The sequence below is a fragment of the Indicator indicator genome, chromosome 10, assembly GCF_027791375.1.
Source record: "Indicator indicator isolate 239-I01 chromosome 10, UM_Iind_1.1, whole genome shotgun sequence".
In the NCBI taxonomy this organism is placed as follows: domain Eukaryota; kingdom Metazoa; phylum Chordata; class Aves; order Piciformes; family Indicatoridae; genus Indicator; species Indicator indicator.
Window position 1 is genome coordinate 19,388,368 of NC_072019.1, and position 26,254 is coordinate 19,414,621.

A 26,254-nucleotide genomic window follows, 5' to 3' on the forward strand; every position below is an offset into this window, starting at 1 on the left:
TAAAAAAAGGTTGATGATAAAGGAGCACAGAACTGGGGTGCTTGGCCACAGAGTGAAGGACCACGATGACACCTACTTGTAAAATCACATCCTTTCAATTATAAACAAAAAATTAAATTAAAAATTAAGCTTTTCCCAAAAAAAAGTTTTTAGGTTTTGCCTGTGCAGTGCTGGACTTTTCTGAGCTACCTCACCAAATGCAAGAGGCACATCCAACCCAAGCACCATGTCACACTTTTTCACACTGATTTCATTGCTTTAGGTTCTATTTGTGGTTTCCTTGGGAGGTTTCATCTAAATCCTCACTGCCACAGGGAAAAAGGAAGGAAAGACCTTGGTGTAAAATCAGTGAGCCTTAAAAACTTGCTGTGTTTTGCTCGAACGCAGTCTAAATAACATTTAAAAGAACAAAGGAGATCACTGAATGGCACAATGGTGTGAGTGGCAGCTAGGATACTTCGCCCTGCACCTGGAGAGCTGCACCAGCCTGTAGTGGCTCTTATCAGCCCCCTGGGATGAGGATCCCCAGCCCTGGCTGGAATGGAGATGGTAGCTCTGGTGTTACTCTGGCAGGAGCTGTGACACAGCCCCACAGTTCCCAATCCACCACTGCCAAAGCATTCAGAGCACAGTGTTAAATGTGTCCTGCCTGTGTCAAAAGTCACAGTCCAAGGCAAAGGTGTAGGGGGGAGTGGCAAGTAGTGGGGCTGCTGGATTAGCCAACAAGGTGGAAGTCCTCATCCATGGCCTGCTGGGGCCAGGATGTGGAGTACTTTGCTGTCACAGTGCAAAAGAGATGCTGGACACAGCTAGCAGCCAGTCCATCCCAGAGAGGCAACTCAGGGATGCCCAGCCTGGGAAAAGCCTTTTTTTTTTAACTCCTAACCTCAAAAAATTGCTGAAAATTCCAGAAAGCAGAGGCAGTCTACAGCCCCCTTGATATCCTTGCTTCCTAGGGGAGGAGGATTGCCCAGCACAGCATCCAGGAGAAATCCTTTTTCCCCTAAAACAGGGGATATTTTTTTTCTCCTACCATCCTCTGAAACACAGGCATCAGAATTCAGTGTTGGGGTAAGATGAGACAATAAAACAGAGCAGTCACCCTCCCACAGCCTCAGGGTGCAAGGTCTGGTACTCACAGGGGTGTCAGGTCCCCATGCAAGCTGAGCTAAAGCCAGAACAGAGATGTCAATCTATAGAATGTTGACATATAAGCTGTCTATACATAAGCTGATCCCATCTGATGACAGCATGCATGCATCCAGTGTCCCGGGGTGGAGGGTGGGAAGCAGATGCCTGGTTAAGAAAAGGAGGGACAAGCCACAAACTGCTCACGCTCCTCTGCAGCTTGGAGGAGCTTGGACAACTACAAGGCTGTTTGGCTCTGTGTTTTGAGCTTGGGCCCATCTCTCCAGTTTAAAGCAGCTGAACAGAGCTCAAAGGCTCATTAAGCCGGTCTGTTTGGAGCTGGTTCCACCACCAGGACATTTTATCCCAATGAGAAGTCAACGTTTCTCTTTGCAGGGATTTGGGCTGAGCAAGAGGAGGCAGCTCCTGCAGCCAGGGCAGCACTGACAGCTCGCAGAACTTCACCTGAAATGGGTGACAGTGGGTGCTGGAGGTTTCATGCCCCCCTGGCCCAGGACTGGGTAAGAATACCACCTTTTCACTTTTTCCCTGCTACCTCCTCCCATTTTAAGCTGGGATACATCAGAATAGGGAGCTCTTGGGCCAACAAGTCCCACAAGCTCAGAAAAAAGCAGGCAAAGGCAAAGAGCCCAGTATTTATCCTCAGCTCATGTCAAATGACATGATGGGAAAACCAAGGTCAGGAGCACACATTTGTTTTGCCAGCCTGTCTCCAGGACATGCAGGGTAGAGGCAGCCTGAATCGCCCTCCCTCGCATCAAACCACACGTGCAACCATTCCCTCCCAGTGACATCTCTTAGACATCATCGTGCCACCGCCCAACCTTGCTGAACCCTCTAAAGGTCAGCATCGAAGGCATGTCCACCACATATGGTTATTAGTTCTCCATGGGTCCATCCATCCCTCCACTACAGCTGGGTGAACAATTCACAGAGCATAAATTTATCTAGCAGACCTCAGCCCACGTGCTGTTTGCTAACAGTCTGTGGAGAGGCTGTATGTTATCCCTTTGGGTTTCTTGGCCAGTATTCAAGCTCCTGACCCTGATTTATTCGCAATCGGTCAAGAGCCACATTTCATCTCCATAGGCCACGTCTGCACAGAGCTATTCCAAGCACGTGGCCTGGTGGCCTGCAGCAGCACCAGGGCACCTTGCTGTAAGCTGGTCCTGGTTGTTTGTGGTACCTCCAAGAGGTAACTGGGCGTGGGGGGGTTGTGTTCAAAAATAGGCTCTGCGGGGGCTAACTTTGCCTGATGATGATGAGAGCAGTGTGGCTGGGACAAACCGCACCTCTTCTGTGCACCAAGGGGATGAGAGCTCCAGATTCCGGCCAAGGCTGGTTCACCGCCTGTCCTCATCCCATCTAACCACCTCTTTGCCTACCTCTCTGCCTATTTATAGTCATGGAAGACCTTTGCAGAACGCCTGAGCAGCCAGAGGGTTGAGTGTAGAGGCGGCATGGCAAATTGCACTCTAACTTTCCAAAGTCCTTTTCCTTCTATCTCCCCAGAGGACTACCATGGAGAGCCAGACATGCACACTGCCTTTGAGAAGAGACCCTGAGACCAGTCAGAAAATGCCTCTCAAACCTACATCCACTGCCAGCATGGCCCTGTGGGGGTTCATAAACCACCCTCTGTTGCACCTTGGCGAGCCTTTACTAGGGGAGCAACCACACTCATACGGACACGAACATGCCTCTGTGAAGCCAAACCAGACAAAATAATCAAGGTGATGTGAACAAGAGTGATGGGGGGGATATGGGCTAGTATTAGCCCTGTCTGACATCTTCATTGGCGATTGCAATCAGGGGCTAATTAGCATGTTAATAACATTAGCAGGAGATCACAAACTGGAGGGGACAGAACAGAGCAAAGCAATCTGAAGGGGACCCTCAAGAGATTACAAAAAACAAAGGCAAATAAACAAATGAACAAAAAAAACACCAACCCAAAACAAACAAACAAACAAAAAACCCAAATGAAATTCATCTCCGAAAAGCTTCTGCAGTTCTGGGGGAAAAGAACACCCAGAGCAGATGCTGCAGTGGGAGGAAGAAGGTGGGAGCAGGGAAGCAGAAAGCAGCTCAGCATGGGAGTAGTGTGTTGACCAGGTGAATGAAGCCTTGCAAGCTGCCTTGCAAGCCAAGTCATGGGTCTTGCCCAGGATCAGCTCAGCGAGTGGGGCAGTCTGCAAGGTTTCACCAGAAGAGCTGAAGAGGGACCAGGACTGTACATTGACAACCCTCAGGGCATCCCGCTGGGGTGAGGTAGTGTCTTGTAGGAAAAAGTCATCTCCTAAGTGGAAATGTTAAACGTAGCTTGATTTCTTCTGGAGCTGCTTCCCCCTGCCTGGGCTGAGGAAGCCCCATCACATGAACACCTCCTCTCCAAGCAGTGGCTGTGTGCCCAGTACCCATACACGCATAGGAAGGGAAGCGGTGGCAGAGGGCTGTCACTCTCACCCCAGCTGGGGTTAGCAGAACTAATGGCTGTGCTCACACTGCTAGAGGTGACATCGACTCCCCAGGTGTACATTGAAGCAATTCTTCCTCCTCTGCAGAGCCTCACACTGCCACCTTCACTCACTGCAAGTCCCCCAGTATCTCTCTCATTGCACAAGCCCCTGGTGAAAGCTACACCATCACTGTCTTATGGGACATGGGACAAAGGTGGGACACCTCGCAGTCCTAGTCCTGGTATCACTGCTAGTCTACACTTACTAAGATACATGAAATTGTTTTATTGTAAGAAAATCCTGTAAGAATTCTAATGACAAGAGTGAGGTGCAAAAAAGGCAGCTGTAAAACCAGGCAGGATGCAAGTGCTCATGGAAGAAGGATGGTTGCAGCCATCCTCACACTGCTCTGGGAGCCCCAGCTGAGACAGACAAAATGGTGCAAAATACCCCTTCAGCAGCAATCCTAATCTCACAGTTACAGCAGCAGGAGGGATTTTGCCCATCCCCATGGTGAGTGAACAGGATTGCAAGGGCTGGGCTCATTAAAAGCACCCTTCATTATCAGTGCCTGATAATTCAGGTGGACCAAGCAGGACCCAAGTCTCTATCACTTTTCCCCACTACCTGGGAACAAGGAATATCACACCAGTCACATTATGGTGTCCCCTTCAAGCTGCTGCTGTCATTCCTAACATCTGAGCAGTCCAGTCCTTCCCTGGACCATTTAGAGGCTTTAAAACTGTAATCAATTCACAGAAACCTCAGATTTCTAATCCTCCAGGCCCAGTGCTGCAGCTCCAGAGGCTCTGGGCTCTGCAGCTGCCCAGCATAGGGAAGGGGCAGCAGTTTTATCACCCAAAGGATGATTAAAGTGATTCCTGATGCATGAGTATCTGGAAGCAGGGAGGGAGGAGGGGAGATGCTTTCCCATGATTTGTGGGCTGTTCTTAGGCTGTCCTTGCTGCCAGCTCTTGGGCAATTTGATGACTTTTGTTGCAAACTGGAAGAACAGGAGACACATGCGAAGGAGGAAACTTGCATTCCTCTCGCCTAAGAAATCCCTTCTCACTTTCCCCCAGATCACACATACACCCAACCTCTCAGCCTCTCCAGACTGGCTTGGACACCAGCTCCCCTCCCACACCCAGATGACCTACTCATCCAAAAATGGCCAGGGCCCACAGCCGGGGCGTTATCCTCTCCTCCTTTCCTTCTCTGCCCTCATCCTGCCTGCACAGCCCTGTCGGCAGCCAGGGCAGGCAGGAGGGACACTTTGCTCTCCTAGAAAGCACCAGATAGAAACAGCCTCTACTAGCAGCAAAAGTGCAAAGGGGACCACCAAGCCTCTAAAAGGCTGTCTCCAAGCTGCATCCCAAAGTACCTCCACACCTTCTCTTCCAGAGATCTCTCTGGTGGCTTGCAAATGTGGATGTTGTATTTCCCTGCCCCTATTTCCCAGAAAAAAAATCCACACTGGGCGCTCCCTGCCTCTGTGACGAGTGGGTCCCAAAGCCAGACAAGAACATGACCCACTGGAGAGAGGTGGTGGACACGGCAGTGGATGTGGCACACAAGGCCGCTGTGCCTTGATTTTTACATCTCCTCTTCCTTAGGTGCCTCCTCTGTGGGAAGCAGAAGTGAGAAAGGACTCACACAAAGCTGAAATGCAGCAGAAATAACAGCTCAGGACACAAGGCCATGTGTTTGCAACAGAAAACCAAAGCCTGCCCAAGAGATTGCATCTGCTGTGAAAGCCTGTGGAGAAGGTACACATCAGGAGGAAAACCATCTGAGCATGAACAGAGTCCAAATCAATGCAACACAAGGACTTTGGTTAGGGAACCAGCTTCTGAGAGATTCTCCTTGCTTACTTCCACAGCACATTATTACTGAGGACTAACAACGTCACCTGCCAACCTGTTGAATGCCTTCTGAGCTGATAGTTAAGGCAAAGAGTGACCTGCATGTCACCAGCATGGAAAGGTGCTTCCAAGGGAGAAAGCAGGGGATGCATTTCTCTGAGGTGCAAAACAGTCTCTCCATCCTCATAACCATCACAAGGTATTTCTCGCCTCTACCTACATATCTCAGAAAGCGTCTACCAGGCTGAGTAGAACTCACCTCAAAAAGAAAACCTCATCTCCATGTCAGCTGTGCTGCTCTGGGCAGTTTCTCACTGGTGAAAAGGTGAAGCCAAGATCTCACATGAAAACTGTGGGGAGAAACCCGGCAGCGCTGGGTTAAGCAAGACCCTGCAATCTGGCTGTGGGGTGTTCGCCTCAGCAATCTTGGCTTTGCAGCGGGTTTGCAGGTCCATTTAACAAAGTGAGACAGAAAATTGGACGCCGGTGTCTGCTCTGTCGAGTGAGAGACGCCCTGCTCCAAGTCCATCTCACCAGGGGCTCCTGTATTTCTTTTCCTCCTTTCTCAAAAAGAATAAAGACAACCCCCAAGCTCAGACCTAGATCAAACACAGCCTCACACATGCTCAAGGGGGATGACCAGCACTGGAGTGGTAGGAATGAAGCACAGTCCTCACATGGACCTTCCCGCATCCATTTCCACACCCAGCTGGATTTAGGGCTTCTCGGTTGGGGTGGGACCTTCTGAGTAAGAGGAGAAAATGCTCCAGGGTGGATCCCTCTGTTTCCTATTCCAGGAAGGCCAGAGCCCCTTTGAACTCTGTCCTTCTGCAGGAAAGAGTAAAATCTGGAGATGTAGAAACACACACCCCAATGCCAATCTAGACTTACACCTTCCCTGGTGGGACGCACTGCCATCCTGAAAACATCACCGAGCCATGCACGTGCCAGGCAGCACCAGCAGAGAGATGGACGAGCAGGTCACGAGCTCCTGTGCCGACATGAACGTGCAGCCAAATGTCAGCCACTGGATTTGATCCTTTAAGCACTAGTGCCTTGCTTCAGGCAGCCAGCAAGGCTATTATGAGGGCTTGAGGCAGTCTGGCCTCTGCCTGCTTTCCCTGCAAGAGCTGCCCCATGAAAGGATGTGCAATTCCCACCGTGGTGCCCCTCATTGCATAGATATTGGATTTGAGAAATACTTTTTAGCTACAGGCGAAACATGGTTGGTTTTTTTTCCCCATGCCTGCCCTTTCTAACGAGAGTGGTTTAACACTGTTTGCTGAGCTCCCCAGCTCTTTCCAGCAGGCACCATCTCCAAACATCTGGGGAAAGCCCAACACACATACTGGATGATAAAAGCAGGTGTGTCAAAGGCCACAGGCATCCCTAAACTCTATCCCTCTGGTGAGGGGGAAGCCTGAGGAAGACCAAACCAGCAGAGGTAGCAAGCAAACAAAAACTGTTGCTGGAAAGGGAGGCAGCAAACAGCCCCACACACCAGCATATCCCTGTGAAATAGCTCAGCAGCCCTGTCCATGGGCTGGGGAGTTAGTGAGAAGGGGCTGGGGCCTCCCAGAAACCTCCAAACAGCTTTAGGACAGTTCCTGGCAAGAGTGGAGAGGTGGAGGTATATATCAGGGCAGACTGTGAAAGCAAGATCAGACACCACATCCCTTGCTATAGTAACTAGAAGTGCTTCTGAAGTGGATCCCTGGGGTGAGTTCAGGAAAGGTATAGGACCAGCCAAGACACCCATGCAATGGGTGCTGGATGCAATGGGCATCTTCAACCAGCACAAACAGCCCCATGCTGGGCTGCTCCTCCAGGAACCACTGCAGCTTTACAATACACCTTCAGATATAACAGGACCCTGTTTCGCTCTCTAACATTGCTTGTTATTGTGGTGTGTAAAACAAACCCTTTGATAATCTCAGTTTCCAGGTTGTAAAATCACTCATTGATTGCTGGGATCAGGGCACAAGGGGGCCTCTCCTCATTGTTTCTAATGATCTCAAGATCTTCAATGGGGAATCATGCCCAGTTTCTGCAAACTATTATCTAATCTAATTCCCTCCATCCTGTTACTTAAGGATTTACAACACACAACCTCCCCCGAAATGGTTTCTGGTAAATTCTTTGAAAGCTCTTCTGGTCCTCACATCATGGTCAGGGTCAACCACACATTAATGGCAAAGCATTTATGCACTGGGTAACTCATTCCCTGGCAAGTGAATTTGTTTATACTCTCTAAATTCAGGAAGCAATTAATAGTTGCCACAAAACCAACAGATTTCTCTTGGCTGAGGGCCATAAAGCCTTGACTTGCTTTGGGGAATTCAGATGCCTCTACCTCAGTAGATGCCTTCCGTGAGCATGGTGGTTACAAGGTAAATCCTAATTCTGAAGAAGAAATGCAAGGACTCTATGCAGTCGCTCATCTGGAAGGCTGTGACTCCAGCTTTCTGAGGCAGCTCAAGGTGACCATTTCAATAAGTCAAACAAACACAAGACCTGAGCATCTTCCAACTAGAAATGCTCCCTGCTGCAAAGTAGGTGAGGACTTCATTGAATCCTCTGGCTCTGGGACAAGGAGCTGTAAAATCCAAAAAGCCACAGATAATGCTGTGGATGGAGTCAGGCTCCCAGCAGAATCTGTAAATCTAGCAAGGCATCCTGCAGAAAGGTAGAAAAACCTGGTCCCAGCATCCTCTCCTCACACCAAAAACCCGCTCCCTGGAGCCAAGCATCCTCTCCTCACACCAAAAACCCACTCCCTGGAGCCAAGCAGCCTCTCCTCACACCAAAAACCCACTCCCTGGAGCCAAGCAGCCTCTCCTCACACCAAAAACCCACTCCCTGGAGCCAAGCAGCCTCTCCTCACACCAAAAACCCACTCCCTGGAGCCAAGCAGCCTCTCCTCACACCAAAAACCCACTCCCTGGAGCCAAGCAGCCTCTCCTCACACCAAAAACCCAGCCCCTGGAGCCCAGTGTCCTCTCCTCACACCAAAAACCCAGTCCCTGGAGCCCAGCATCCTCCACTCACAATTAAAACTTGGTCTCTGGAGTCTGGCATCTTCTGCTCATAGTGAACAACCACAGCATCTGGAAAGTGAAGGCAGAAGCATTCACCCACAGTGCTTCCTCCTTCCCAACCAGGATAGACATCTGCCAAGGAGATAGGATCCACTTAGTACACCACACTAAAATCATGGGCTGGCTGCAGAGCTCCCCAGGTTTTAGGAGACAAGCTCCCTTTCCACACTGGTCTCCTTGCAGCTATCAGAAAGAAATGATTTCCAGGCTTACCCCTCTGCACTAGACTTCAACCAGCTGCAGACAGGCCCATGCATATCCTCTGCCTAATCCTTCACACACAGTCCCTAGGCAGTCCCTGGCTTTTATTATTTTCTGGCAGGAGAGAAGCACTACATTAACCCCTGTGTGCAGGCTGCAGCCTGAGCATCTCTCAGCACATCCCAACTTGGGTCCAAATTATAAATTAAACTTTCATGTAACAAGAGAACTGGGAAGGACCAATTGCCTATTCATACTTTAAACCCTTGCTAATTCTTATTTAACGATCTGTCCATGAAGCCTCTTCTAATTGCCTGATACAGTGATGGGCCTAAAGCATTTGTATATTGATAAAGACTTTGGGAGACTCTTCCCAAGAGGATAGTCATGCTTTCCAGCAAGGAGCTGGAAGACAATGGACAGAGCAGGCAGCAGTATCACTGTGCTGGTTGTCCATCACACCAAGGACCCAGCAAAGCTTTCTCTGCACAGCAGTTCCCCCAGTTACAGGGATATGAGAAGAAGTCCTTAATGGGAGGCATTTTAAGGAAACAAGAGTGAGGGGATATTGTCTATATGTATGCTGGAAGGTCCTGTCCTTAGCAAGATGCTGTAAAACTCTCAGGGGCTGGAGCCACAGATGATGACAGGCTCTGCCTACGGGACAGCGGTTGCCAGGTGTGAAGTCTGTGTTGGTGGCACACAAGAAGCCCTCACAGGGCTGCAGGACAGATGTGAGCAGTGTTTGCATCCCAGACCCATGCTGATCTAAGAAGCACACCCTGCAATGGGAGAAGTGCACTGCAGTCTCACTCTCTGGGAGCAAAAAAAAACCTGAGCTCCCAAGGTGCCCAAGGCTTCAACCCCAGAGGGAACAGAGCCCTGTGAGATGGCTCAGCAGCCAGGAAAGGCTGCAGGCAGGAGCTGCCCCTCTGGCCCCAAGCTCCATGTTGACCTTGACTGCAGGGCGGCTGCCATCGCCGGCATCATATGACCCGTTACAAAACGGGACAGGCTCTACTTAGAGGTTACACACCACGGGACAAATTTAACACTCGAGAGTGTTCCTGATCCCACTGGAAGAATTCCTGGCAGGGGCTCAGCAATCGCCCACTACTGTTAAGTGGCCAAGTGCCATCGTATCGGTTGGGCTCCAGGCACACGAGGACTTCGTTCCTTATTTCTGACCAGAGAGATTCTTCAGCTGATGGATGGCACCATGCAAGATGATGAATTCCCCAGCAGCGAGTGGGCCTTGAAGTAGAGAGTGGTGGGAATGTGGAAAAGACGCTGATCCAAAAAGCCTTCCCTTGTCTAGAAAGGTAATTAAGGGCTGCATTAAAAACATTACATTGAAGGCAACCTGACCTGGAGGTCCATAAAGACATACTTGGAGAGTAGGATGCTCTGCCAGACATCAGAGGAACAAGCAGATGGAGTGGAGACATCCCAAAAGGATTCCCAGTCCACAGAGGCTAGTGCCTGGGGACTTCACTGCCCAGACATACGAAAGAAAGGTTCAACACTAGGAGAAACTGCCCTTGCAGGCATCCTACCACAAGATCCTCCAGAGCCACACTGGCTATTTTCAGAGGTAAAACAGGCAGATGCTACTCTGAAGCAGAGCCCAGGAAAGGCACAGGGCAGGCAGGGTGAAAAAGACCCTCCCAGCAGCAGATCTGGTCCCAGCTCAGAAGTGAGCCAAGCGCTGCTGCTCCCTTCTCCTCCTCCTCCTCTCCTTCCCTTTCCTTCTGACTGGCCTCAGCCCTATGTTTCTGGAACAGCTAAAGTCAGCTCTGATGATGCTGCTGAGGGGCCTTGAGCCAGCTCAAGCTATAACCTCAGGATGAAAACATCAGCTTTGGAACACAGCAACAGGGAAAACAGGCAGGACTGCACATGTGCATGCAGAAGGACTCCTGTACTCAGCAGAGGTGCTATGTTAGCAGCCAGGTTTGTGACAATGGGCAATCTGGGTACCTGCTCTGATCTGCAGGCTCAGATTGCAGGGAAAGGGGATGCTGTGCTTGGGTGGCAGGCTCACAGTGAGCAGGATGGACAGCTTGTCCTTCCAAACACAAACCTGGCATTTGTTGCTGCTGGTTCAGTTTGCCCTCCAGCCTGCACGGAGAGCCCAGCACCTTTCCAGCTGTGGTGCTAATGGAAGGAAAGGACGTTGCCACGCCAGGCAGGTTGGGATGCTCAGAGCAGGACCATGCCAGGTCAGGCTATGGGTGCCCTCAGGACCTGATGCTAAGAGAAGGCCAGGCTGGGAATGCCAGCATGGAGATGATGGAACCCGGTCAGACCAGCAACAAGACGACTGAAAACATCGTCAGGCCACAGGCTATTTTTATCAGCAAGGACCAACACTTAATACTCTTCTATCTCCCACAAAATGTCACTTGACATCCAGCAGAAAGTTTACACCACTCACAGACAAGGGCTGAAATTTGAGCACCTAATCCCTGCTCCGGTCAAAAGTTTTAGTGGGATTGGCAGCGTCTGGGCAGGAGAAGATGAGAAAAAACAACCTTTCCCCTGAGAAATAGTGGCTGGAACAGAGGAGAGACAGGACAGACATGTCCCCTCTGGGCACCATGTCCTTCTGCAGCGTCACCTGCCACATCTGCAGGGCACAAGGGACTTTGTAGGATCTGGAGCTCTATCATGGCCTCCCCACAAACTCAACCAACTTTAGCTACTCTAAGCAGGTGTTCAGAAGAGGAAAGATGGGGAAAGCAAGACGTCCACCATCCTACCCACTGAACACCAGAGTCCCCAGCAGCAGAAGGGCCAAGAGGAACAGGATGGGTTTGGCTGAGCCCAAAGCATGGTTTTGAAGCAGGTCGTGGCAGGACACTACATGGAGATCTCGCTATCACCCATCTTGACAGTTCCCCCCTCTGCATCAAGCAGCTCTAATTACTTCACACACCATCTTTCCACCACCCCTCTCCCCTCCTTTTTCTGTTCCCACTCCCTTTCCTTTCACCGCAAAGCCCAGACCCAGACACGCCTGGGGCGTGCAGCACAGAGGCTTCCCTCACTTAATAAAGGCAAGGTAGAGCAACTCTGTTATTAACAGCAGCCTGCCCTCCACTCCGTGCCGACAGTGGGAATATTGCACTGGTAATCTCGGGGGAATGCCCTGCTCTGCCCCGACAGCCAATGCAATAACACAGCCCCGGCACTGCCCTTTCATATTGCAGGGAGTGTAAACACCAGCAGGGTCCTCTCTCAGGTCCCCCCCTGTACATTGCAAGCAGCGTTTAGTATCAGTGATGGATGGATGGGCAGATGCCTCCTTCTATCGGGCATGGGATAGCTGGGACTTAGGACAGCATCTGCTGGAGGCCTTTGCCCAGGGAAGAGTGAAAAATGGAGAGCAAAGGTCTCTGGGTTGAGACTGAACCATGGTAAAACAAATTGTGACATGGAGATGGCCAGCGAGCACAGAAGATTAGGGTACCTCATTAAAGGCGTGCATAGAAATTTCTAGTAGGTGAATTTTGGCAGGGATAAAAGGGCATAAGCTCACCTGTGCCTCGGAACTGCCCTCGACCTCCAACCCAGGCGGCTTTTTTCACACTGCATTTTTTAAAATGAAAAGCAAAAAGCAGTCAGGCTGAAGGCGTGGGCAACAAGGGGACCCACGGCAGGGCAGGGCTGGGCAAGCCACACTGGGCTCTGCAGCCCCCAGGAATTGCAGGGGGATTGCAGCAATGAAGGGGACATGGCCATGATATTCCAGCAGGATGTGCAGCAATTCAGCACAAGGAAACAACAGACAGACATGGAAAAACAGCTCTGCTAGCCTGAGAAATCTGCTCTTATAGCAAGGAGTGGGGTTAAAAACCCTGGGGAATATAATGTTGAGGCAAAACCCACATTCCTGAGATGGCCAAGAAGTGATCACATCTACCTCCCTCCATCTCCCATTTCTGAAGCATCACCAGCCAAGAAACTTTGGTTGATTGAACGGAGTTAAAGCAAACACACACACAGAAAAACATCTTATAGCTGAAACTTAAACAGTCTCCACAAACATCTCACATATTTTCAAGGACACTGAGGAAATACACATTTCCCCCTCCCACCCCCCCTCCATTTTGTGGACTTAGGGAAAAAAAAAATGCCCTGAGGGGAAAAGTAATTTAGAACTACTTAGAAAACACAAAGCATAAAAAGCCTGTAATTATTTCTCTGCCAAGAGCTTGTCAGTCTGAAAATCCCTGCTCTTGAACCACTAATCCTTATGGAAAAAAAAAAAAAAAAAAGCCTCTTCAGCAAGAAGCATCTTCAGTTTGCTGCACTTTTCCAGCACCAAAGCATCAAAGGGGAAGATATAGATTTGTACTTCATTTCATTAGCACTTTTCACCCACATCGTGGCCAACCTACTTCCCCAGCCAACCAAGGAGACCTGTGAAGCATTGCCCCAGGGCGAGGCCAGTGGTTGAACCACGCTCTGCAGGCATCAGGCCAGGAAGGGAAAGACCAAGGCTGATGTTTGGAAGCAGAAGTGCCTAAAACAGGCAAAAATAAATCAGTTTGAGATGGGGGTATGTTTACTTCAAAAGCCAAGGATTCAGGGATTTCCTGGGATTTTTGTTACGGGTTTTGGAAATAGTATAAGGACAGTATTGGCAGGGAAACTGCACGTTCTGTGGAGAATGGGGATGGGACAGCAGGATGGATTTGAGCTCTCTGGTTTAGCAGCCAGATTCATCACTTCATGTCACCCTGCCTGGGTATGGATAGGTGATATGAGATGGCCCTGAACTTGGTTGGTCATGGAGAAACTGTCCCATGAAGCTAGTTGTGTCTTCATACTTACCCCAGCAGCGAAGCACTGACCTTGTTTCTTCAATCTTCACACTAGCCACAAAGAGCTACAGTTTAGCCGTGAAGCAAGAGAAGGAGAAAGGTGAAGCACTGGAGCAGGCAGGAGCCCAGCATGCTTGGCTAGAGGTTGTTTCTGCTTCAAACCCTTACCATGAAACTAAAACCATATCTGGCAGAGATTCACAATGCAGCACATCAGCAGAGAAAGAGCTTCTTCCCCAGCCCCACAGCAACCAACTGCTCAGAGTCTCAGTTCCCCATCTTAGCAGGCAAAAAAATGGTGAGTTTGGTGCTGCAGAGGGGACTCCCACAAAGAACCTACTATGGTCACAGACACTTTGGGTCTTGTTAGGACCCAGCTGGAGATTGGCACAGCTCACGTACACCAGCAACCAGACAGAGCAGATGAGTCACCCAGTTCCTGTTGCACCCCACCATCCACCCATCAGGGCTGCCCAGGTTTAGAGCTGCAGAGCAGAGGGCAACCGTCACACACGTATCTTGCACTGCAGGGGCCAGAAAAATCTCATCCTTGCCATGGGCAGCTTTCCCCATGCCAGGATTGAACACCTCCTATCCTAGTGGACCTACCCTCCCCATGCATGGCCCTTCACCCATCTCTGATGTCTTCTCCCATTACTGTCTCCTAACCCATTGTCATTAACAGCATCTGCCATCACCATGGAGTTTAATGTTCTCTAGGTAATGTGTGCAGGAAATCTCTCCTCTGTTCTGGTTAACGCTCCTGAGGGCCAGAGCTGAAACAAGCTTAGACTCAAGAGCCCAACCCACAAGACTTCAGGCTTCATAAAACTTTTAAGCCAGTCCGTTGAGGTTGCCCTTTCAGCCTTTCAAAATTATGGATGCAGAAAGAAGGAATGACATTCACCTGAGCAGGCATCAAGAACATTCAAACACTTAATGGCTCTCCTAACCAAGCTCCACATTGCTGTTTAAAAGGATCTGCTCAATACCACTCCAGCACTATGTCCGGCAGCAGAGATGCTGAGATATGCATAATTCAGTAGCTCAGTTCCCCATCACCAACTCAACTGGCCACCTATTTGGCACAAGTGAGAATCAAGGCACATGAGCCTGAGCTTTCCCACCACACCAGAGATGCCATGCACCCAAGCCAAGAGACTGGTTGGGTTCACAGAGACAGTTGAGGTGATCAAGGTGCTCTCGGCTCTCCCTGCAGCCAAGACCTGGAGTTCGACAAGTACATTGGGAAAATTCAGACCTTGGCTTGGTGAACTCTGTGTTCCAGAAGAGCCTCTTAATTCCATTCAGCCCTTACAGGTATCTGCAGAAAGTGGTCTGCAAGCAAGGAGACTATGGCCCCATCCTCAACACCCAGCATGGGGCTAGGGTCCTGTATACCTGATGCACACATAGCACAGCTGTCCTTCCTTCCTCTCCTGTTGCCTGGATGATCCTCTATGAACCAGAAATGGGAAAGATGCCCCAGAACTGTGTTGTGGGGCATTCCCAATCCAGGCTCAACACAGAAGTCACTGGGCAAGAGTTCTGTGGTTGTTCCTTGACAAATGTCCACTTCCACTCTCAGCACTCTTGAATTAATTCAACTGACAGCATCAGAATCACCTCTCTGGAGACAACCACAGACATGTTCCATTCCCATGTGGCATTTCCCTCTTCACTGCAGAGGTTAGAAACATTCTGTGTAGCTGAGACACTGTTTTCCAGGAAGAAAGACTTACCAGGGCTAGCAAATGCCAAGCACAATGAAAGCATCCCTATGTTTTTATGATGCTGAGGGGTTGGAGGTAAGAAATGACAACAGCGACTCTTTCAAATAAAACTGCTGCAGCTGAAACTGCCTTCAGGTCTCTCAACCTACTGCACTCCTCTTTCCAGGTTTCTGCTGCTAAATGTTTCCCTGAGCTTTCAGTCGTAAAAAGAAAATTCCCACCTCCTCCTTCTTGTTCAGCCACACTGGGTGATGTTACACAGTGAAAAATCAACCTGTAACATGGCCTCACTGGCTCCAGGCAGGGAAGAAGGAGCCCGCAGGACACACAGGCTCTAGGATCATTCAGTGAGCTCTGTAGCACAAAACCAGAAGAGAGGATGCACGTCTCAAAGAGACAAATCACATCCAAACACTGGATTCTCCAGAAATCACCCTTGCCTCTTGTTGTGTTTTTAAGATCCCACTTTGCAGCCTTGCAGGGCAGAGAATCTTGCCCGGAGGGATTCTGGGGGCTCACCACCCCACCGTGATGGTGGTTATCATTCCAGAGGAACAGACGTACCAGGGAAGGAGATTTTGCACGGTGGCAGCAGGGGTGGAGGACAATGGGGCCAGGAGCGATGGTCGCGTGAAAAGGGATTTGTTCCGCTGTCAAGGACAGAAAGCTCTCCCCAAGAGCTGCGTTAGGAACTGAAGCCTACAAGGGAAGGAGAGGGGTAGGGAGTGGCGAGAGACAATATACGGACAACAGCAATGGGGAGACAGCTGGGAAGGATCAACGCTGAGCCCTGATGGGCTTGCAAAGCATGAGGAGCGGCTGAGGAAGCCTCCTCCAGGGTGCTCTGCCCCCCAAGGCACTTCCCCCAAGGAAGAGCAGGATGTCTCCATGCAGGGTGAACCTTTCGTTGCAGTTGCGGAACCCCAGTGACCCTTGGACAAGGGAAAGCATCACTGCCTGCCAGGAAGTGCCAGGATACAGAGAGTGGTTCTCCTATAAAATCATGCCTTAATCCTTCTGGCCTGTGCCTGGGAGAAGCTGGTACCTCTGTAACACAAGCTCAGTCATCTTTGGTCAGAGATAGCTAAGGCAGAAAACAAAGGCAGGCACAACATAAAATTTAGGGAAATCAGGAGAGAAATACTGATAATTCATTCTCAGCACCTAAACTGACCTGGAAAGATGCTCAAAGCACTTACAATGATGAATGAAACCTTTTTGTAGCTAGATTCATATTTCCTCCATCTCTATTTCATGGGTGAAGGAGCCAAGTCTCAGCTCTTTCTCCTACGTGCAACTGTGGCCTATCATACCCAGACCCAGGCAACAATGCAGGAGACCTGAACCCAAACCAGAATCATATTCACAGGCACAGGAAATGTTCTACTGCTAATGGGTAGGTGCCTGCAAGCTCACAGTGCAATGTGAGAAAATAAATGCTTTACATTGAACACAATGTAATTTCACCCCTGTACTGAGAAACACACACACAGCCTTCCTGAAAACCCAGATCTTTGTAGGAGGAAAGACCATTTTACAGATATCCAGCCTATAAAGGCAAGCCTGAAGACAAGCTGAAGAAATTAGTCTTTTGATATTAAGATCACAACAAAACAGATAAGCAAGAAGGCAAAGACATCTGACAGGAAACCCCCCAAGTAAATAGCAACTGGTGCCCCTTGTACCCGTGTTGCCAGTGCAGCCCTGCCATGGCACCACTCAGCCTGCCCCATGCCTTCTGCAAAAGCTTCAGGATCTGGCTGTCCACAAATACTTTGGGTGGGAAGCCAGGGATTATAGAAGCCTTCTCCTGGGCAACCAAGGTTTGATGATCTTAAAAAACAACCCCCTAGACCTCAAACGGAGCTGCAGTGAGATGCCTGCCGGTTGCACAGAGATGCACAGGACAACCTGGGTGCATCCGTTGCCCCTAAGGACCAACAGCCCCAGGAGGAGACAGCCAGGGACCAGCTGGCTTCTGTCTGTCCAGGCAGAAGTACTGAGGAATAAAACTGAAGTTAGAGGCTTGTGTAACCATGGCTGTAAGCTTCCTCACACCTCTGCACAGCACTGTCTGTGTCAGGGAACATCGTTGTTCCCCCCTCCCTTCTGAAATCTCTTAAAAATACACAGAAATTCAAATTTCTCATGAAAACACACTTATGGGGAAAAAATATCTGGGGTCAACCTTAGTATTTCACCTTAATAAAAAACAAATATTTTATCCCTGCCCCTCGTTACTCTACTACAGAGGAGATGCTTGATTAAATCACAGAGGCAGAGTTCTCCAGCCCAGGCCTCCTGTGTTTGTGCCAGTGCCCTCATCCTGTGCTTATATCTGCAGAGGGCATGAGCCAGAGACAAAATGGTACACAAAGAGCATCTTCAGAAGAAAACTATTCAGTACTGTGTAACCCCCTTGGCTGCACACTATAGGGTTCTCTAGAAGTGGGGAACAGTTAATCTAAACCCAAGTCTGATTCAAACCACTGGGGTTTTCCCCTCCTCAGTCAGAAGCAGTACTTGCACCTTTTTGAGCAGAAGAGAAGGCCAACCCTCATCCCTAAAGCCCTCTATCTCTCCCTCTAAGGTAGAGGGTGTTTTGGTGTCCCCCCCAGTCAAACACTGGAGTGGGAGTGCAGGATCAGAGTCATAAACCACTATGAGTTTTGCGTATGTTGAGGCCACCCCACTGCTGCCATGGGGACAGGGAGAGCCAGCAGAGGTCAGCTTCCCTGGCAGCAAATGCAGGCACCAGCAAATCCTGCCCACGTACTGGCCAGCTAACACCCAAACCCACCCTCTCTAAAACCAGCTGGGATTGACCACAGCATTGGGTTCAGACCCTGCCAGAGAGCTGTCCAAGGAAGGACTTAGCAAGCAACCAAATTGTGGACTGTCTTAAATCCATGGTTCGGCAAATCCCTCCCAGTGCCTGGCGGCTGTGAGCAGGTGAAGAACCGGCAAGGCAAGGGCTGGAGAAGACTCCAGCTGTCTCTCCAGCTGGTGGAGACCAAATTCTCATCAAACCGAAACAAACCCCCCTTTCTTCCCTTAGTCTATTTCTTTTCAGTGCCTTCATCAAGATTGCAAAGATTTGAAGCAATCTTCCCAGCTCCAAGTGCCTTATCAGGGGCAAGAAAGTGAAAGGAAAAAAAAAAAAAAAAATCATTGCAGATTCAAAATGAGGTGGCAGAAAGCATGGGGGGTCCCAAGGATGCACAGGTCCCAGCTCTGCCAGCACCAACCTGCAGCCTCCGGGGTGCCACTGCCGGTGAGCAGGAGAAAGAGTGACCCCAAAGCCACCCCTGTCCCCACCATGGAAGGACAGATGATGAGTATATTCAGCTGCCTCGCTCCCAAGCTGCTAAATGTCACTCCCTTCCAGGCCTTTCTGTGAAGCGTTAATTGTAAGACACAAATCTAATTAAGGGCAGGGGGAAGGGGCAAGAAGCCAAATCTCTCCTCCACTCCCTTTGGAAAGGGGGAGCCCCACAAGCAGCATACAGGAGGATGGTGGGTGGCAGAGATGGCGACAGGATATATTTCGCTTGCCTCAGGTTTCCAGCTTGGATCCCACGGTAGCCCCCATAATGTCCCTCTCATCACCACATCCCACTGCTTCCCCGCTTCTTGCCCCCAGTGATATAATAAAGCAAGTCAATAACAAAAACCAAGGGACTGGTGTCTGGTCCAAGCCCAGCTGTACCTAACAGCAGAACCTTGGTGGGGATGAGGCCAAATTTGGCTACCCCAGAGCCATGCTCATCCCAGCCTGCAAAGAGCTTTCCTCCGGGAGCCATGGGAAAGGGAGTGAGGACAGAAAGGGTTTTTCTAGGAAAGACAGTGTGTTGGGTGGGGATGGAAAGCAGGCAAGAAAGATGGGAAGCACCAGAAGAGAAGGTTGAGGGGTGGAAAATGAGACCAGCAAGAGGGACAGCATGCTGCAGAGCTGCCTTGTGCTCTGCTATTCCTTCCAGGCCAGCCTGATCATCTCCCACCCCTGGTCAATTGGAGAAGCCCAAATTATCACTGACATTTATGTATGATTCCCTCTATAAGAAGGGAAAAGGACCTCTGGAGTGTACACCACACATTAGCTGGGATGACTCGTGGCTCTCTAGAGAGACAGTTCTCTCCCATCAGTTACTAAAGGAGCAAAAAGTGCCATTTGTTCAGTTGGGAGAACGATCATGTATGGCTAGCACAAAGCCCCCAGACCGTAGGAAGTCTCCAGCCAGTGGGACCAAGCTGCCCTAAAGGGTCCAGCATCAACATCAATTTATTCATGCAATCCGTTTGGGATTATCCCCTTCACAACCCTTCCAGGCCAGGGAAGCAGTGCCATGGCACGCAGCTAATTGTGCAATTACATTCATTACCCACGTTAAGCAAGATAAACAACTACCATGCTTCAACCCTCTTCCCCCTCTCTCCTCTACAGCAGCAGCTGCCAGACGGGCAAGAGGAGGCTGCGCTTCCCCAAGCCAGGGAGATTTCACCTTCCCCTTGAGCAGAGGCAGTCACCCACCACTGGCACCACACTGCTGGGGAAGTCAGGTTCATCTCCTGTAGGAAGATGTGTGGTGCAGCTTTAAAACCCAACAGCAATGGGTTTCTACACACACATTCTTTTGTACATGTTCAGAGGTTGGAAGGAATTTTTTGTTTCCTTTGCAACTGATGCACCACCTCATTTTGATTCATGGAGGAGAAGGTGGAGGCAACCACACGACCCCATGACTCCAGGCCCCGGGGATTTCAGAGCCAGGCAGGGGTAACTGCACGATGACGGCGCAGAAGCTGGCAAGGGCACAGAGCCATCAAGCCGTGCGAAGACAGGGCAAGCATCACACAACTGCCTCCCTCGGCCGGGGAGCCCGGCACGGCAGTGGCCCCTCCGCTGCCGGGGCCCACATGCCAGTCCTGCTCTGAGATGTGCTGGCCATCTGCTCCTGCCAGCCGGGGCTGGGGCTGGGCCGGGGCTCTGTGCCGGGGCTGGGGATGTGCCAAGCCGTCCCGCCGTCGCCACGCTCCCCAGCTGCGCCCCCCATCACAACCACACCGCTGTCAGTGTTCTTGGTCCCCAGAACTGGCCTGCAGGGTTTCTGCACACTGTTGGCATTGCCCACAGCAGGGCTTCAGGATAGAGGTGTCCCCACACCACCAGGTCCTCCCTATGGCTCTGGCTCTACTTGGCCCCTGCAAACCCACAATGAAACACATCTGGGTGAATGGGGCTCAGCCATTCCCATCATTATGGAGATTTTAAGCTTCCAGGGCAACCCTGCTCTTCCCACAGCTTCCAACACCTCTCCACATTTAAGGACAGATTTGATGTTGTCCGCCTTCAAATCTGCCACCACAAAAGCCCATCCCCCTGGTAAATAACACAGAGGCCCCAAAGCCGAGGCGCATCCCTGGGGCTGCTCTGCAGTCAGAGATCCAGCCAGGGCAAAGCCTGAACCTTGTCATAGTTGAGACTTATCAGGTTTGGACTAGCGCCGGGGGCTGCCGCGGGATTCAGGATGTTCTGTAACAAACGTCCTCTGCCCCAAATAGATACCGTCCCAGGGGCACTGGCTCGAGCAGTCCCTCCCCAGGAGTGTTCCCTGCCAGCTCTGGGGAAGCTGGTCCAATAGCGATCCCCCAGCCCCCCAAGCCTCTAGCCTGCATTGCTGTCCAAACTGCCCACGGGTCCTGAGCTGTGGCCCCGGGGACCCCAAAGAGATGCTGAGACACCCAATCTTTAATCTATTCTTCTCCAGGTCCTCTCCCAAGGTCTTCCTCTTCATGAAAGATGAAGAAATGTAAAACATGTTTTAATAAACGATTCCTCAATTTCTAGAGTCCGGCAAATCAGATGCTTGCTTAAAACTATCCATAACACTTCCCGTGGGTGTATTCGTAACTAAAGGCAAAACTCTGCCATCTCTCACTCTGTCATTAACCCTCTGCAGCCTTGTTACAAACAGAACTCAAACCAAGAGCCAGAATACGTGGCAGAAAATATTACACATACTCATCTCTGGTAAAACAGCTCCAGCAATCCCTTCTTTCATTAATAAACAACAACAACCCAAACCACTAGCACCACATCACTGACATTCAAGGATGCCAAAGGCTTCCCTGGCACTCTCAGCACTAGAGATTCACATGTAGAGACCCCAGTCCTCCTACCCAAGGAGCCCAGCTCCACTGGTATGACTGCCAGTATCCTGGGGAGGATCGGCTGCTTTACACCATCGTGCCGCTTGAGGAGCATCAGTCACCCACAATAATTAACAAGCTATCAAGATGATTAGCTCAGTCCGGGAGCAGTGGCTCTTCCCCTGCGTGTTTCACACTGAAAGCCCCGTTAATCAGCATCGGCATCACAGTGGAGGCAGGCACAGTGCTCCTCCACTCAGGAAAAATGCTCAGCCCAAAAAGTGAACAGGCAGTCTGGGCAAAAAAGAGGGACTTCTGTTAAATACAGTCACATGTAAAACTCAACAGAGCCCAAAGGGAACAACTCTTTGGGACTCTGCTCCTTGTCGTTGCTGTCCCCAACTAAGAAGTTGTAACAACCAGAATGGCAGAAAGTCCCTCCAGGAGGACAGAGAAAGCAGGGACATGGACCTGCAACCCCATGCCAAAAAAAAAAAATAACAAAATGAAATTCAGGGGGACAACCACATGGCAGGAAAGGACAGAGGGGTGCAGGAGGGGAAGTGACCAGCAACAATTCAGGGCTAAAACCCTCACACCTCAGGGAGACTTTCTGCCGCAGAGCCCACATCCCAGCTCAGGCAGGAGTCACCAATCCCTGCAGATGGGAAATAACCAGACAAACGGGGCAGCTGACAGAGCCCAGGAAATATTTGGGACATTTCTTTTTTGGTCTCAATCATCCTCATCCATCCCAACAGTGAGATGGGCACAGGAAGAGGCCAAGTGCAATTTCAGTCACCACCAGGAAACTCTCCAAGAAGAAGATTTCAAGTTGGAGCCAGCTTTCAGAACCCAGAAGCTGCAGCAAAACACGCAGAGAATCTGCAAGCTGAAAAGGCATTTCCGTGCTAATGTTCACCCCAACTTCCCCTAAACGCTCCAAACAGAGACAGAAAATCTGAATTAAATTGTGTTGGAAACATATGGGAAACAGTAGCCAAATTTCTAGAGAGAAACAAGCAGCACAACCAATCTAGACAAATTTTTGCCTAAAGAACCCCGAGCCGTGCGGCGGCTCTCTCCTTTGCACTCCCGCAGCAGCTAATTCTTCCGCTCTTTCGTAAACATTCGAAAACAAGGTCACGCGCACAAATTCTGCTTTCAATTTGCTTTGTATCCATAGTGACTGAACTCAGACCCACAGTACGAGACTTAAAGGAGAAAAAGAAATTTTTAAAAAATTAAATTAAAAAAAAAAAAAAAAAGAGCTTGAAGAAGGCCTGGAGCAGGGCTAGCTCCCGGCACACTCTCAGCCCACCGGAGGCTAGGAACAAAAACATCACCAACAACTGTTTTCTTGTGTAAGAGTGACCTGAGAATTAACTAATGGGGCTCCAGCAGCCGTGCTATTGCCATCGTGAGGGATCTGGCCCCCTATCTACATCCTCCTCAAGAAACAACCAGCCCAGAGGCAACAAAAATTTAACGATTTCGAAAGCCGGCTGAGGAGCAGGCTGGCAAGAGTAGGATGAGCAGGACAAAACGAAAGCAGTTGCAGGAGAGAAAGCACTCACCAACCTTCTCCCCATTCCCACTGGAAAGGTTTTCCTTTAAAAAAGCAAAATAATTTTTTCAGTGTCTTTTCTCCTCCAGCCCCACGTTTGCCAAAGAGGAATCATCAGGGCTTGAAACTTTAACCACCTACATCCAAATTTCCTGCTCTATCACAGCCCCGGGCACCGGCAAAGCCTCTGGCGTGTGACAGCAAAAATTCCAAATTTAGTAGGGCCTTCCCTGCTTCCTGCTGAGTGCCTCCATTTCACCATCTGACTGGGGGAGTAATAGCATTGCCCTGTCTATGGGGATATCAGGAAAATCACCCCATCCAGGACTGGGTCAGTAGGATATAACGTTCCTCCCACAGATGCTCAGCAGCAAAGTGAAGCCAGAGAAGGTGGGAAAATACTTCGCCCCGTCCCTCTCCAAACCTAGGAGTCTCACAGGCTCATGACAAAAGGCTCCTAAATTCCCAGGGCACAAACCGAGCAACAACAAAACACCTCAAAAGGGGGAGAACCGAGGTGCAACAAAGCTGTGGGGAAGAGGCACAATTCACCACACAGCATGGTAAGGCTGGGACACACAGGGAAGTGAGGAGATGCCGAGCCTCTGGTCTTATGGCAGGGTGCTATGCTTGGTGGGCGACAGGAGCAAAGTAAGAGGGGCTCACCGGGGGGCAGAGGGTCACCTACTTCTCGTAGTCCAGCTTGCAGTAGAGCTTCTTGTCACGGTAGAAGCAGGTGGTCTGCAGGGGCTCCTTGCAGGATGCACACTGAACGCACTGTTCGTGCCACAGGCTGTCGTTGAGGCGCAGCAGGAACCGGTCCGAAATGACTCGCTGACACCCTTCGCACACCGACTTGGGGGTCGCGGCTCTGCCTGCGGGGAAGGAGTCGGGGACAGGGGTGGGTGGAGGGAGAGGCAGACAGGGAGACGAAGGAGGCAAGGGATGGAGAGTGGGACCCACTGCTCTCGCTTTCCCCGCACAAGCTGGTGGGTCAGAAGGGGCCGGGATGGTGTTGGGTGCTGCACTGGGGCCTGGGGGACACCTGCGCCTTAGGGGAGCCCCGTGCAGGGTACATCGCCCCCAATTTCGTTCCTCTTGGTAAGGCGGCGGCAGAGGCGCAGCTCGGAGAGAGGGCGATTGTGTGAAACCGATATTAAAACGAAGAAAAATAAAATAAAATATTTTTTTTATTGTTGAATACGAACAAAAGACCTTCGTTGCACTGGGGGCTGGTGGGGACACACAATTTAATCAACTGCGGAACGAAACAGGAGTGCGGAAGGTGGGCGCCGTGGGCACTCCCTGGGCAAAGGAAGCAGCTGGCGCCGGGCAGAAACGAGCCGGGAGGAAAAGCTGCCCCCGGGCCCCCTCAACATGCCCTGTGCCCATCGCTCGGGGCTTGCCCGACTGTGCCCCGCCCTGGGAGAAGGACCCCCGACTTACCCAGAAGAGAGGAGAAGGGAGCCGCGGGGTCCAGGGCGCTCTGTAAACTCTCCTCCATCTTCGGCCCGTCCAGCATGGTGGGGAGCCGGGCCGGGCGAAGGGACCGCGCCGCCCGCCTGCCAACACAGCCCGGCCCCGCCGCGCTCAGTCCGTTTGCCGGCCCCGCCGCCCCAGGATGGGGCTTCCCCGCCCCAGCTGCCCACCCGCTCCCCACTCCCCTCCTCCCTCCCTGCCGCCGACCGAGAGAAACCCCCGCCCCAGACCCCCCGCTTCGGTTTCGCAGCCGCTGCCCCAGACGGGTTCTCCACGTCCCGCCAGCCCCGCGGCCCCGGGTTGGCGAGCGGCCGGTCCCGGGTTTCCCCGAGACAGCGGGGTGGGAGGATGCAGGGCTGCCGTCGGCAGAGCTCGGCCGCTTACCTGGGGCGGCCCGGGCGGTGCCTTCCTGCGGGGAACCGGCGGGAGATGCGTCCGCAGCCAGCGCTTCAGCGGGGTCCTGCGGCGGCTGTTGCCTCCCCGGTTTGGCCTCCCCCGGAGCTGCCCTGATTGGAGAGCGAGCCGCGGCTCCGTGGACGGCTCCGGAGTGGAACGCACCGACCTGCGGAGAAGCGCCCGTCCGACTGCTGCCAAGGCACATTTCCTGGAGCTGATACCTCCCTACCCGACCCCCACCCCCTGCCCTCCCCTCTCCACCCCACTCGAAATAAGTTTCCACCCCGCTCTCCTGCTTAGCTGTAGGCACCGGCCCCGCCACGCCTCGAGGGGCCGGCGGCCCTTCCTGGCTCCGGGGGGCACAGCCAGGCCGCCCCGCGGGCAGCGGGACAGCCACGGCTTCGGTCTGTTCCCTCCCTCTCGTTTTTCCTTGTTTTCTTAGACAGCAACCAAAAAGAAGAAAAAGAGAAAGGGGGGGGGGGAATCGGGATGTGGGGGGGTGGTTGGGGAGGTAGAGGGCGGTGCCCCGCCACCACGACTATCCCCGTAGTGAAACCGGCTGGTAAATCAGCTCTCTCGTCCCAGGAGAAGCCCAAGATGGGAGTTTTCAGGGAAAGCTGGTCCCCGGCTCGGGGCGGGATGCGTTCCTCGGCACTGCGCATCGTCCCGGGTGCCTCGCTCCCGCCGTTCGGCATGATTTAAGGGAAATAAGTGCTGGAAGGAGAAGGGGGAAAAAAAAAAAAAACCAAAAAAAACCAGAGCCGGATAGCTGCCCCGGAGGGCTGGTCACCCCTGATCGTTGCGGGCGCCGGTACCGCGGAAGCGGCCCTGGGGAAGCGCCGCTCCCGCTCCGCCAAACCGCAGCGGATTCGGGGAGGGAAAGATCACGGCTGTGGAAGCTGGAACTTGGAGCCTTCTCGAAGCCTCGGCGATTTCCCATCCGGCCTGGCAGGGTTCTCTGTTTTTCGGGGAGTTTCACGGGCCCTGCAGACCCGGAGCCACCGGCCGGGCCATGTACCTGCCGCTGCCGGAGCAGCCTGGGCAGGGGAGCTGCGGCTTCCTCCTGCAAGGTGGAGGGCTGGGTGGCCCCTCGGCGGCTGTCAGGGGACAAGGGCCTGTGGATGATGGGAAGGTTTTTACAAGCCTCACCTCCAGTGCCCATCGATGACCCTGGCATCAAGAAAAGGAGTGCTCCCAACCTCTCCATGGGGCATCCTCACCACCAAGTGATCCTCATACCCAGATGACATGAGTGATGCAGGGACCAAGGTCATGTCCTTTGGGAGCTCATAGCAAGGAGAAAGGCCATGAAGGCTAGTACGGCTGGA

General features: G+C 51.6%; 1 protein-coding gene across 2 annotated transcripts in view; it reads right to left on the reverse strand.

The window, feature by feature from the left end:
• LMX1A (LIM homeobox transcription factor 1 alpha) overlaps positions 1-24,573 on the reverse strand; it is a 43,067-nt gene extending 18,494 nt beyond the window's left edge. Inside the window, exons 1-2 of one of the 2 annotated variants that reach the window (XM_054384290.1) lie at positions 24,498-24,573; positions 23,740-23,926 (exon numbers count right to left, since the gene is read on the reverse strand). In XM_054384290.1, coding sequence (XP_054240265.1) covers positions 23,740-23,926; positions 24,498-24,573 — 263 coding nt within the window. Of the gene's footprint in view, positions 1-23,739; positions 23,927-24,493 lie in introns of both variants that reach the window. The other variant, XM_054384291.1, reaches the window with a different exon arrangement.
• Between the last annotated feature and the right edge of the window lie 1,681 nt (positions 24,574-26,254).